The sequence below is a fragment of the Dichotomopilus funicola genome, assembly GCF_033296635.1.
Source record: "Dichotomopilus funicola strain CBS 141.50 unplaced genomic scaffold C8A04scaffold_52, whole genome shotgun sequence".
In the NCBI taxonomy this organism is placed as follows: Eukaryota; Fungi; Ascomycota; class Sordariomycetes; order Sordariales; family Chaetomiaceae; genus Dichotomopilus; species Dichotomopilus funicola.
The window spans coordinates 79,339-92,815 of NW_026944073.1; the positions used below are offsets into that span (position 1 = coordinate 79,339).

Here is a 13,477-nt window from a genome sequence, read left to right on the forward strand (position 1 = left end):
GCACTTGATGGGGTCTACCGACGATATCTTGGTGGTTTGGAGTTTGTTGCTTGGCCCAAATTTTTGGGCGGTTCGGTCAGCGATAAGCGATTGATAAGAGGGACACCCTAGCAGCAGGCCCCACTTGAAGAGAGACTCCGGGGTACCCCTGCCACCTGCACTCCTGCACAACTTGGTCCTGCATTTCCATTTCAAGTGCCGACACTACAATGTTCCTCCTCAACTTCCAGAACGACACTACGAGTAACCGTCTAGATACAGATAACTACCTAATAAAAACTAACCGCGGAAGCAGTCCGCCCAAGTCCCTGGTTTGTCCGTGGAAGTTTTGTACGAGCACGAACCTTGTTTCTTGTTTCACAAGGTATTTTCGCCCAGGCGAAATTACGAGTCCCGTCATTTCCTCCACAGGAACACAGCCTCTGGACCGACCCGTCGATCGACGGAAGCGAGTGTCCACAAGAACGCCGCAGATGTCAGGGAAAGCTTCCGTTTGGGGGCCGCTCAAAACATTCCCCTGAAGCATGCTGCCAAGCGATCTCGATGTAGCGAAAACAGGTTTTCCAAGGCGCAAGCCTCATTCCACTTTCAAACCCCTTTCAAAACTCGATGAAGACGTTGGCCGAGACGTTAAACTCGTGTACGCAGACTGAGGACTGATAAACACTGAAAAGACATACAGGACTTGTAACACTCGGAAGCTTTGAACTTCAAATTGCTTTGTTTACAGGTGACAACCAAACCACTACGCTTAGGCCTATCTTCGTGCTTTTTCGTCCGTCCTTTCTAAGGCCTCGCCTCGTCAACTTACCATTAATTACCCACACATCAACACATCTCACCCCCTTATGATCGACCTGCGAGTAGAGGCCAGTGACAAGTCGTGGTTGTCATGAGCGCCCGCAAGTTTCAACGACTCGCTCTTGTAGCAGCCATATTCCTCGCCAGCTACGCGTTCCTCACCCGGACCGACCTTGTTTATGTATACCAAGGTCAGACATGGCGGGCATTGAAGTACGTCCCGAGTAGTTTCGACTGGAGCAGTCGGGCATGGACACACCCCATGGACGACGAGGCCAACATGGTCGGCCTTCCGGAAGGGAACCCTCAACAACTACCCCGGATCCAACACCAGTTCTCCCCCGACGAGCTCACGCGGTCGCATAACGAGACCCAACGGAAACGGCGAGACGCCGTGATACACGCCGCCAGGAGGTCGTGGCGAGCATACCGCGAGCACGCCTGGGGCCGCGACGAGGTCTCGCCGCAGACGCTGGTTGGGGTAGACCCCTTCGCCGGGTGGGGGGCCACGCTGGTGGATTCGCTCGACACGCTATGGATCATGGGCATGAAGAGGGACTTTGCGGACGCAGTCCAGCATGTCGCCACCATCGACTGGGACAACGCAACAGACTGGCACTGCAGCCTGTTCGAGACCAACATCCGGTACCTAGGCGGCCTGCTGTCGGCCTTTGACCTGAGCGGCGAACACGTGCTTCTCGACAAGGCCGTCGAGCTGGGCGACATGCTCTACGCCGGCTTCGACACCCCGAACCACATGCCCGCCAACCGCTTCCACTTCCAGTCAGCCAAGGAAGGCCGGCTGGAACCCAGCGGCCACGAAGCCTCCGCCGCGGTCGGGTCGCTCTCGCTCGAATTCACCCGCCTGTCGCAGCTGTCGGGCGATCCCAAGTACTACCGCGCCATCGACGGCGTCAAGCGGGAACTGGTGCGCACCCAGAACGAGACCAGCTTGCCGGGCATGTGGCCCATCTTTATCGACCTGCAGAACCGCTTCTTCGCACCGGGGACATCCTTCTCCCTCGGTGCCTCCGCCGACTCTGCCTACGAGTACCTGTCCAAGATGCACGCCCTGCTCGGGGGGCGAGATCCGGCGTACGGGCAGCTGCACACCAAAGCTATGGACACCGCGGCCCGGCACATCCTCTTCCGCCCTATGCTGCCCCCTTCGGAGGATTCCGAGCCCACAAAGGCCGCTTCTCCTCCTGATGTGCTCTTCCCCGGCACTGTGCTCTCCAACGGCCGCATCGTCGAGTTGACGCCAGAGGTCCAGCACCTCGGCTGTTTCGCCGGTGGCATGTTTGCCCTGGGTGGCCGGCTGTTCGGAAACGAAGAACACGTCGGCATCGGTGAACAGCTGGCCCGTGGCTGTGCCTGGGCCTACTCCGCCTTTCCCACGGGTGTCATGCCCGAGCTTGCTGAGATGATTCCGTGCGAGAGCAAGGACAAAGGCAAAGCCGACGGCCAAACCGAAAAACAAAACGACAGACCCCCACCACCCTGCGCATGGAACGAAACCCTCTGGCTCGAAAAACTCGCCCGCGCCGGTTCCGACCCCGACTCCGACTCCGCCCAACCATCCCCACGCGGCTTCGCAGCGCTACGCAGTCCCGAATACCTCCTCCGACCAGAGGCGATCGAAAGCGTGTTTGTGCTGTACCGAATCACGGGGCGGACTGAGTGGCTAGATGCGGCGTGGGAGATGTTTGAGTCGATCCGGAAGGCGACGCGGACGAAACATGCGTATTCGGCGATTGAGGATGTGAGGGCTACGGGGGTGACGGGGAAGAGGGATTCTATGGAGGTGGGTTTTCTCTCTCTCTTTCGTTTTCTTGTTCCTTTCCCTTGCTTTGATTCCCTTGTTTTGATGGGGGCTTTTGTGGACAACCTAGCTAACGCCGTGAACAGAGCTTCTGGATCGCCGAGACGCTCAAGTATTTCTATCTCATCTTCTCTGGGCCGGAGCTTATTAGTTTGGATGATTATGTGTTTAATACCGAGGCCCATCCTTTTCGACTGCCGAAGCCAGGCCAGAGTGAGGAGGTCAACTGATATAATACTGCGTGTGTATAAGTAGGTAAGGCGGTAGATAGCATGGGAGGTCATCACATGCATAAATAAACGGGTAGGCATAAAGGCGTTGATATACATTTTGGATTGCGGGCATCTTTAGGGGGGAATATATCTCCCAGATTCTAAACAAATAAATTGACATTTTCCAACGTCCCGTCATGATGTCAACCCCGTACTATACACCAAATCTTCTACTCCTCCTCATCCTCCTTCCCCCCCTGCTGAAACACCACCTCCTCACACAACTGCAAACACTTCCTCACCGGCAACCCAATCACATTATCCACGCTCCCCTCCACCCTATCCACCAACACCAACCCGCCCACCCCTTGCAACGCATACCCCCCGGCCTTATCCGCCCCCTCCCTCGTCTTCACATAACTCTGAATAACATCATCCGGCAACCCCTCCGACTCCGCCGCAAAAAAAACCTTGGTATCCTCCACATGCGACGCAATCTCATACCCCGGGTGCGTCGCATCCACTTTCGGCGCCAGCACACACACCCCCGTCAACACCCTATGATGCGTCGTATCCCGCAAATGCGTCAGCATCCGCACATGGTCTGCCTCCGACCGCGGCTTCTCCAGGATCTGCCCGGTCCGTGTCGCAATCACCGTGTCTGCGGCGATCACCACCGCCGGGTCCTCCTTGTCGCGGGGGTTCGGGTTGGGGTTGGGCACGTCCTTTTTGCTTTCGTGCTCCGCGACTTCCTCCTGGCGGGCTAGCGCCGCCTGGTAGACAGCCAGGGCCTTGCGCTGCGCAGTGGCGGCGACGTATTCTTCGGGGGTGTGTTGGGCTTTGTCGAGGTCTTCGGGGTCGGTGGAGGGGCGGATGTCGAGGTTGGTGAGGCCAATTTGGGCGAGGAGGGCTTTGCGGCGTGGGGAGGCGCTGGCGAGGATTACGCGTTTGGAGCGTAGGTAGGTGAGGATGGGGAGTTCCAAGGGGAAGGGGCCTTTTTTGATGGGCGCGCTTTGCCGGAGGGGGATGCCGTGGGCGCGGGCGGCGGTGATGTAATCGGGAGGGGGTTCGGAGGGGTTGGTGAGACTGTCCATGGTGTTGAAGTTATGCGGGAACTTGGGCTTGGTGAGGATGGTGAGTGGGCGGGTTAAGAGGGTGGTGGTTCGTTGGAGCGGGTTCATACGATGGTGGTTGGAAATACTATGTCAGGAGAGAAAAGGGAAGTGGGGGAAGAAAGTTGTCTTCGGGAATTCGAGCTCCTGTGTTGTGTGAAGTAAGGCGAAAGTGGGGGTTAGCGAGGAGCTGAAGCTTGCTTGCAAGGAATGGAAACCGTTGAACCCCACTTTCCCCAAATGGACTGACCCCTGCGTCATCTCGAGGCCAGCAAGGTGCTCAGGTGTTCACAGGTGACAGTTCGCAGCTCAGGTGGGCTTCTAGAATCATTTCAACTGCCATTCGTTTTCACGTTTCCTCGTAACGGTATGATACATAGTACAATAAGTACACCGGACATGAAATTTATGTCAGGTCAGGTAACCATCAACCCAAAAACCCAAGTCCGAGGTCATTGATACCTCTTCACCAAAGACAGCATATACTCCCGCGCCGCCTCAGGCGTCATATCCATCCTCTTAAGCCTCTTAAGCTCCGCCTCACTATCCCCCGGCTTAGCCAGAGCCATAGCATTAACACCCACCGTTTTGTTCTCCGCATCCTGCGGCCCCACGACAACAATCACCCCATACCCCTTAGCCACAGCCTCGCGCACCCTCAACCCCACGCTCCGGTCGCTATCATCAAAGTCAACCGCTAGACCGGTAGGCGCCGTGGGTTCTGTGACTGCCGCCGAAGCCGAGTCTGACGACACTCCAAGCAGGAGATTGTATGCCTGCCGCGCCCAACCCACCACGGGTTCCGTCCCGTTCACCGTGATGACGATGGCCTGGCGCGGGTTCAGCCAGAACGGCCATTTGCCGTTGTAATGTTCGATTAGCAGCGCCATGAGCCGCTCGGCAGATCCCAGCACCGCGCGGTGGATGAGAACCGGCTGTACCGGCCCATACTCGCCGAGTAGTTGTGGATCTGTGGTGGTCTCACCACGCTTCTCGTACTCGGGCGCCGGCGCGTCATATGACAAGTCGAAACGCTTGGGTAGCTGAAAGTCGAGCTGGACCGTCGCTGTTTGGTGCTCTTTTCCATCTGAGTCCTTGAGGATAATGTCTATTTTGGGCCCGTAAAACGCCCCGTCGCCCTCGTTGATGGTGTACTCATGCCCGCTCTCGGTGAGAGCCGTCTTCAGGGCTTCCTCCGCCTGCGCCCAGTCCTCCGGTGAGCCGATATAATGGTCCGGCCGGGTCGACAACACCAGCCGGTAGGGTCCCAGCCCGAGGACCTTATAGGTAAGCCGGACAAAGTCCAGCGTCTTCGCAATCTCCTCGCGGATCTGCGACGGCCGGCAAAAGATGTGCCCGTCGTCCTGATGGAACCGGCGCACGCGCGTCAACCCGCTCAACGCGCCCTGGATCTCGTTCCGGTGCAGCGGACTGAAATCGGCATAGCGGAGTGGGAGGTCGCGGTAGCTGCGGGTTTGCGATCCGAAGATGAGGCAGTGGCCCGGGCAGTTCATCGGCTTGAGGCCGTACTCGGCTTCTTCGCCTGCTCCGACGGTGTCGGCGCGCGCCGGGGAGGTGCTTGTGACGGTGTACATGTCCTCTGCGTAGTTCTCGAGGTGGCCGGACTGCGCCCAGAGCGCCTTTTTGTAGATGGTGGGGGTGATGACTTCTTGGAAGCCATACCGGACGTATTGCTGGCGGAGAAAATCGACCAGGCGGTTGAAGATGCGCGCGCCGTTGGGGAGGAGAATCGGTGACCCGGGGCTGTAGATGGAGGTCATGAACAGCTCTTGCTGCAACCCGATTTGCCGGTGGTCAGGCGGGAGAGATTTTCTGGTTGAGGCATTGCCGCTGCTGTCACTGCTTCTGCTGTTACCGCTATCACAGGACGAGCAAGACCGGAACTGGATCTGGGAGAAGGGCAGTCGTGGGCGGATCCTCAATTGCCTCGCGAGAACCTGCGATGCACGGCCAGACGTCCGGAGGAAGGGCATCCTGCCGGTTTCCGTTTTCCGTCCACCTTCCACCTTCTGCTTTGCGCAGCCTGGTGTCGTGTTTGTTTTGTTTGATGTGTTTGGGCAGTTGCCCGTTGAAGTCGCACTCAGGTTGCGAGGCTCGGCCCCGAAACTGGAAACTTTTCAATCAAAGGCTGTTTCGATTTTCCATCCAATGAGCGAGACAAGCTGCACCCATGCCTTGTCCTTCCCGAAAGCTTGGCTGCAAGGAAACCCCCATGTCATGTCATCACCAGGGGCCCTTGTCACCTCGTGCCGAACTTGTGCACCAGCTCCCGCGGACCTTGCGGACCTCGACTCTTCTATGATACACTACACACCGAAATCCGTGTCCATGGTTTCAATGTTCAAACTTTCTCCGCACGGGCCGCCTGGACCCCTTTGTCGCGGCCGACACAGTGCGCTGCTGCTCGCTTTGTACCAAGAACAAGTTGCTCCAAAACTACCTAGGCTGCAGCTGCGACTCCAAATTGGCCGAAGCAAATGGCCACGGACAGCGCACTAGCAACTTTCGGCAATACCACGGTTGCCTGGCGTTCCGGTCGCCTGCCGTTTCGGTCATCGGATAGCCAACCACCTACCCGCTGTAAGATGTTGGCCATGGGTAGTGTACGCTCCGGCCTGCTAATTCGAACGGCGTCGGCGCCCGTCAGTTTCAGCGAGCACCTGCGTGGCGGCATCAACCCAGAACATCAATGTGTCAGGCTGCCTTACAACAATCTCAGCGAGCATAGCTAATCGACGACCAGCTGTACACAGCTTGCCGACACCACCCAGGTCAACGAGAAACGCCTCGGGCAGCTGGCTCAGGACATCCTCGTCTCTGCAGTCGAGGGAATTGCGGTCGCGCAAGAAAGGGATGGTCGCGAATGGCGGCGATCGTTTTCTTGGTCGCCCTGAGCCGGTTAGCGGTGTCGGCGCGGGGATGGTATCTGCGCCATGGCTCACAGCCCAAGTCAATTGTCCGAGCGAAGGACGACTGGCCGCTGCTCAACCATCTAAGGGGGTGGCGCGAATGCTTTATCCGACCTGGCCCGCCCTCTGTCCTGAGGGTGATGATATGGCGGCGTGGTGCGAGTGCTCGGCCTTTTTCGGTCGTTTGGACTAACTCACGCAGACTAAAATGCAGGGGTCTGCTTCTATACAACCTCCTCGCAAAGAGCAAGATACTCCCTTGTTATCGTCTAAAATAGAAAATGCTGTTCCTAGAAGTGATGCTGCCTCCAACATAGAGGATTGTGGAGGAGGAAGGAGATTGTGTTAGGCGCCGACTAGGACATGTCCCGTTTAGGAGAGCCAAGTTCACCGGTCGCCCCGCTCAGATCTCGCTCAGTGAAGACCCCAGGTTAATGAGTGCTTCCCCGGACTGCGAAGCCCGCCAAGAATGGGCTAATGAGGGCTGGAAACGGGCGCACCGGACACGAGCTAAGAGCCACAGAGCTAAGCGAACTCTATTTTGTGGAGATTGATTAAGCTGGGGTATTGTGGGGCCTGGGCTAGGCTACCGCTGGCAGTTCACGGTCGATCACTAGCATGAGACATTGGGAAGCAAAGGTCTTTCGATGTGTCAACAGGAGGTCTGCCACCAGCATCCCTACCGGCCGGCGGATGCCATAACTGGCGCCGGCAGGGCTCGCGCTGTGACCGTTGCGTACATAAGTGCAGTAGTGTACAGCTCCGGCGGCCAACCGCGCAGTCTCTCGAATCGACCGGAAGAAAGCATTGGTGCATTAGCGTCGCATTGAAAGTTCCTTTTCGGCTTGCCTTACACACCTATACAAGTTTGTTTATCCAAAGCGGTTAGTCGAATTAACATCCATACGCTCGCGCGTGTCCCGAGTCCGTGGAATCTATCAGTGTACAAGAACATAGGGTTGCCGCCGGTTGATTAAAAGTTTGAGCAGGCGTTTGTCCCAACTTTCGTTGCCTTCTTTCACACCGGCTCTCATCGTGATTGCCCGGAAACCGTTGCCAACCCCAACTTCTGCGTCCGTCCTCACGCCTGCTAGAGCGGCGCTCGGATGATCGCCGACGCCGGGCCTAAGCCCGCTCCCCCAGAACACTGAACCGACCTCACCCCTCCGCCGCCACGATGCCTATCTCCGGTCCCACGCTCAGTCCCGAGGAGTATGCCCACGCCGACCACTCCTCTCGCGCGAATATGCTCCTCTCCGCCCAGTGGTCGCTAGTCAGCTTCGCAGCCGCCTTCCTCGCCTTGCGCATCCACGTCAAAATAAGCTTCAAGAAGGGGCTTTGGTGGGACGACTGGCTGCTCATCGCCTCCTGGATAGTCTGTGTCGTCGTATGCATCCTTACAACCATCCTCATCAAGGAATTCAGCTTGGGCCACCACACCTACGACATCGTTGTCCCCAATATCCCCAAGTGGATCAACATCCTCGACTCCCGTGCCACATGCGTCAACACGGCGTTTGCGTGGACGAAGACGGCCTTTGCTGTGACCTTATTGAGGCTGACGATGGGAAAGACGAAGGCGTTTGTGTGGTTTCTGATTATTACGCTGAATATCGCTCTGGGGTTTAGTGCGATGGCGCCATGGATTCAGTGTCAGCCGGTGGCGAAGAGATGGCATATCGAGTTAGAGGGGCAGTGTTGGTCGCCGGATGTGGTGATTCACACTTTTATGGTGACCAGCGCGCTGAGCTCGTTGTATGATTTCATTTTGGCATTGTTGCCCTGGACTTTTCTCTACACGCTTACGCTGAGGAAGAAGGAGAAGGTGGGCATTTTGGTGGCGATGAGTATGGGTGCTGTGTGAGTTTCCCGGTCTGGATGGAGGGGTTGGGAGGAGAGGGAAGCTAACGAGCGGCAGGGCTGGCGCTTTGGGCATCGTTAAGTGTGTGAAAACGCCCGCTCTGGGGACTGAAGATGACTGTAGGTTCTCTCTATTCTTTCGCCTGATTCATCCTCTAGACATCCCCTTAAACCCGTCTTGTTAAAGATAATCTGGCCCCCCTATTCATCTGGGATATTGCCGAGGCCTGTGTCACTCTCATCGCCGCCTGCATTCCGACCCTCCGCGTCTTACTCCGCGACAAGACCTCTTCTGGGACCTCCGACGAGCGCACCACCCGCTTCTCTCAGTTCTCGCTCTCATTCCGCACTGTCAACCGCGGTCGCCTCATGTTTGACACCCAGAACATCGAAGTCATACGGGAGCATAGCCTCGAGAAGGGCGAGGCCTTCACAGTGAGCAGGACAAGCAGAGACGGGAGTGCGGCCGGGAGTGGGAGACCTGCGGTTGCGGAGAAAACAGGATAGTTCGTCTTCCACGGACGAAGGGAGGGGCTGGAAGAGGGAAAGCAAAGGCGAAAGAACGCATGATACCTGAACATTAGTACTTTGGTTTCGGTCCGTTGTTTAGTCACAACTCCGGTTACTTTTCCGCGGTACTCATACCACTGCAAATTTACCTACCTAGGTTCCACTGCCTATGTTATTCTTTCCACGGTGCCTGCTGTTGTGCTGTGACGTCACAGCGCATGATTCCGGGTACCCGTTCCGCTACCCATGTACTGTTTTGAGGCACCCATACATGCCATACCGCTGCAAAATTACCTGGGTTCCCCATGTTACTCTTCCGCCGTAGGGCTCTCAAACCGACCGTCGGATTGCGCGCGGGCCTCGCGTTGCAAGGAGGGCTCCAACCGACCATCGAACTGCCTAGGTTTCCAACCGACTATCGAACCGCCCAGGGCTCCAACCGACCATCGAAACCTAGGGGCTAGATACTCTACCAATTGGTATAATATCGTTTCCAAATTCGAGGTGGAGGATCTTATTGGTAGCTTGATGGTCCTGGCCAAATTTGATGGAATTTGAACTGGTGGTTGTAAAGTTGTTCTAGGGTAGGGCATCGAGAGGAGAGGGTCTCGACCGGCAATCGAACCCTATAAGCTCGGTACTCTACCAACTAATACAGGATCGGTCCCAAAATACAGGTGGAGGATCTCCTTGGTAGCCCGATTGTCCTTGTTAAATTTGATGGAGTTTTAAGTAGTAGTTGTGAAGTTGTTCTAGGGTAGGCCATTCGAGAGGAAAAACTCGGTGACAGAAACCCCCTGTCGACCGCCATCCGTCCACAGACTGTTTTCTGACGGAAAGTCGGTAGACCCACATGCTACATGTGCACGGGCATCGGAGCACAAAAGCCACACTGTGGCGCAGCGACCGTCAGGAAAAACAGGCTGTGATCCACAGATAAAGCCCCTCCCCCCCCCTAGATCTGAAAATGCTCTCAGGCCCCTCTCTTCAGCATTCTAGTTAAAAAAGTGGGTACTATAGGTCTCTAGTATAAAAATGACTAGTACAACGAATTTACATATAAATTACGTGTATTTATGTCTTGCGCCTGCCGTGCATGCTGAAAAAACAAGAGGTTCTGAGCACTGAGATAAGTGATCGGGATGGTTCCCACGTGGTTCCCTCGCGGTTGTTGTGGGCGTGTCATTGATATGATTGGCTGAAAGGGGCTGAGCAATGGGTGTCCCCTTCTGCAATGGACCCCAATAAATCCCGGTCCCCAACGCCCTCCAACAGCCGCCCACCCTCCTCCACCTTTGTGTTGTATTCAAACATCTTCACCAGACAACTGTTGCTCTGTGAAATCATGCATTTCTTTGACGCCCGGGCAAACAACATCATCCCCAGCCGCTGGCGTAAATCCTCCCTTGCTGCCTACGGTGACTCATTTGAGCTTCCACCTTTGCGCGGATCCTGAAGAAACCCCTGGCCTCAGGCACAGGGAAAGCGATCAAACCCCCACTTTTGCTTAACGCAGGGCCTATAAGACGCCGCTGCTGCCTTCATCACCTGCGTTCGCCACCAAACGAAACAGACACGCGACGACGCGTGACCTCGCGACATTTCGGACTTGCTTGTCGGCGGAAGACGGAAGATTCCAGAAATAAATAAGGCTTCTCGACCCCGGTTCCCAAGTCCTCGATCTCGAACCTCTTACGGACACGCGGTTCCGGAACCGCGACAACTCGTCCAAGCGCAACACCATGGCGAGAACCACACGATCATCCGCGAAGCGGGACATCCAGCCGGAGAGCTCATGGCGCATGGTCGAGGGCGGCGAGAACGACAGTTTCGACACCTCGATCCTGAACGATGAAGAGATCTTCATCCCCTCGAGCGGCTCCCAGGCCTTCGGCTCGCAACCCATCGGCTCGCAATCCTTCAGCATCGGCGGGTCGCAACCGTGGAGCATCGGTGGGTCGCAGGACGACAACATCGAGAATTTTCTGAGTAAAGCCGAGGAAGACGAGCAGGTCCTCCTGCGTACGCCGTTCCGCCCGTCCGTTCCGAAATCCGTGCGCCAGAGCTCTCGTGATAACTTGAGGCGGCCGTTCTCGCCTGAGCCGCAGTTCTACATGCCCAAGATCGATATTGATAGCCCGAGGAATTCGGTCTCGGAGTCGTCTACGACGGTTCGGCCTACTGATCCACCACAAACGTCGCCGAAACTCAGGCGTCGTCAAGTCGGGGTACCAGAGAGTCCTGTTAGCAAGCAAACGAAGAAGTCGACAGCGGCTCGGCAACCAACACTGGACAACGAAGCATCGGGAGCCCCTTTATCTGCCGGGATATTCGGCGCACTCGGCTGGGTGTTGGAGGTGGTTGGGATGGCGTTGCGCTATGCGCAAAAGCCACTGGCCGTCTTGTTATCGCTTTATATCACGTTTGGCGGCATCATAATGCTGCAGAACATGGCGAGCAAGTCAATCACAACTTCACTCTCCCCCATCTGCCGCATCCCCGGCGCGTCGTTGATCGACCTGCCATTCTGCCCGGATTCCAAGCCATCCGGGAACAAGAAAAAAGGGGGGAAAGGCGGCAGCGCGCCGGTGCAGTTCGACAGCCTGATGGACGCCCAAGACAATTTCCAGCGGGTAGCAGAGATGGCCGCAGACGGCATGTCGCTGCCTATGGAGATGAAGCGGTCCGAATCATCCATCCGCGACCTGCGCACTGTAGTGCGCCACAGCTCGCTGATTTCCAAAGAGGAACTGATCCTCGAATTCGACGGGTTCATCGACACGGCCCAGGCCGCCACGAGCAGCCTGCAACGGTTCAACACACGCGTCAGCTCCACAGTCGACTGGGTCATCAGCATCACCCGATGGACGTCACGCAACCTCGAGCCCTTCAGCCAGGAACTGGGGCCCGACGGCGACCACGGCGGCCGTAGCACCGGCCGTGTCGCGGGCTACCTCGGCGCTTGGACAGACTGGTTCTTCTCCCCGTTCCAGCCGACCCTACTCTCGGAACAGTACCTCCTCAACCGGTACATCGAGCACACCGAGCTAGTATCCGACAAAGTCGGCCAACTAATCAGCGAAGCCCGCGCCGTGCTGCACACCCTAACGCGCGCCGAAGAGCATCTCGACGCCGTATACAGCTTCGTCACGCGCACGCACAAAACGGTCCAAGGCCGCAAAGACGACATCCTCTGGACACTGTGGACGCTAGTCGGCGCCAACAACCGCCGTTTAGCTAATTACAACGGCCAGCTGGCGCTGCTGCGGCAGGTGGAGGGCCAGCGGACGCGGGCGGTGCGGTTGGTGAATGAGTTGGTGCTGGAGCTGGAGAAGATTCAGGCGAGTTTGGGGGATTTGAAGGAGAGGGTGTCGGAGGTTGGGCTGGTGCAGGCGCAGGCGGAGGTGCCGTTGAGTGTGCATATTGAGACAATTAATATGGGCGTGGAGAGGTTGGAGGCGGCGAGGAGTCGGATCAGGTCGATTGAGGATGAGAGGATTCAGGAGGTTTTGGCTAGGGGTGGGAGGGGAGGGGAGGATCGGTTGATTGATGCATAGAGGCAGGCGTGTGTGTTTTTTTTTTTTTGGTTTTTTTTTTTCTGATTTCGTTGGGTTGGGACTGGATACGAGCATTTACTCGGCGTTGGATTCATTGATACCTTCGGAATATTGGACTACGTACATACCATACGGTCTTTATGGGCTTTTCTTTTGGTTGACTTTTTCTGGGGGTTTTGGCAAGCTTATTATTCACTCGGCTCTCTCTCATTTGTACATCCTGTATTGTACGTACATCTTTCCAGATTTGGGTTATTCTTGCGGGATACAAAGGACAATTACGGAATACAACGGGGCGTCGGTCCATTGGGACTGTGATGTAATTGATATTTAGACAAGAGCACACGTTCCCGACTCGCTTCGTCGTTGGCTTATGTCCAGACAGTAAACTGCATATCACAAGTTTATTTGGGGGATCAACCAAAGACGTCCTGAAACGGCCCTGATCTCGCCGTCAATTGTTAGAGATAATGGGATGGCTATCTAGCCAGCCCCTCGTTTTCGGCGGCGCGGTTGGCATCTGCTGCGGCCAGGTCAAAGAAACTAGGCCCTCTCTCTCATCCACCACCGCACGTTGAAGTTGTTGGACAGGATCCCGGAACCCACGATCTGGACGAGGAAGGATACGAGGTTCGGAGACGACAGGCAAAATGTGGGTATGTACCTACCTTAA

At 56.4% G+C, this 13,477-nt stretch overlaps 4 protein-coding genes across 4 annotated transcripts; 3 read left to right on the forward strand and 1 right to left on the reverse strand.

Annotated features, from left to right (window-relative positions):
- Positions 1 to 892: 892 nt before the first annotated feature.
- C8A04DRAFT_13761 (glycoside hydrolase) lies at positions 893 to 2,853 on the forward strand (the record flags this gene model as incomplete). The annotated part of the gene is made up of 2 exons (XM_062777844.1): positions 893 to 2,605; positions 2,710 to 2,853. 2 exons carry the CDS (start codon positions 893 to 895, stop codon positions 2,851 to 2,853), a joined length of 1,857 nt encoding a protein of 618 aa, XP_062635219.1.
- A 212-nt stretch (positions 2,854 to 3,065) lies between these two features.
- Positions 3,066 to 5,728, reverse strand: C8A04DRAFT_38758 (uncharacterized protein; the record flags this gene model as incomplete). The annotated part of the gene is made up of 2 exons (XM_062784337.1): positions 3,066 to 3,950; positions 4,418 to 5,728. The coding sequence occupies 2 exons, from the start codon at positions 5,726 to 5,728 to the stop codon at positions 3,066 to 3,068; spliced, it is 2,196 nt and encodes a 731-aa protein (XP_062635220.1).
- A 2,326-nt stretch (positions 5,729 to 8,054) lies between these two features.
- Positions 8,055 to 9,244, forward strand: C8A04DRAFT_30542 (uncharacterized protein; the record flags this gene model as incomplete). The annotated part of the gene is made up of 3 exons (XM_062781416.1): positions 8,055 to 8,737; positions 8,796 to 8,857; positions 8,925 to 9,244. 3 exons carry the CDS (start codon positions 8,055 to 8,057, stop codon positions 9,242 to 9,244), a joined length of 1,065 nt encoding a protein of 354 aa, XP_062635221.1.
- Positions 9,245 to 10,989: 1,745 nt separating this feature from the next.
- On the forward strand, positions 10,990 to 12,804 carry C8A04DRAFT_13760 (uncharacterized protein; the record flags this gene model as incomplete). The annotated part of the gene is made up of 1 exon (XM_062777843.1): positions 10,990 to 12,804. One exon carries the CDS (start codon positions 10,990 to 10,992, stop codon positions 12,802 to 12,804), a length of 1,815 nt encoding a protein of 604 aa, XP_062635222.1.
- Positions 12,805 to 13,477: the final 673 nt, after the last annotated feature.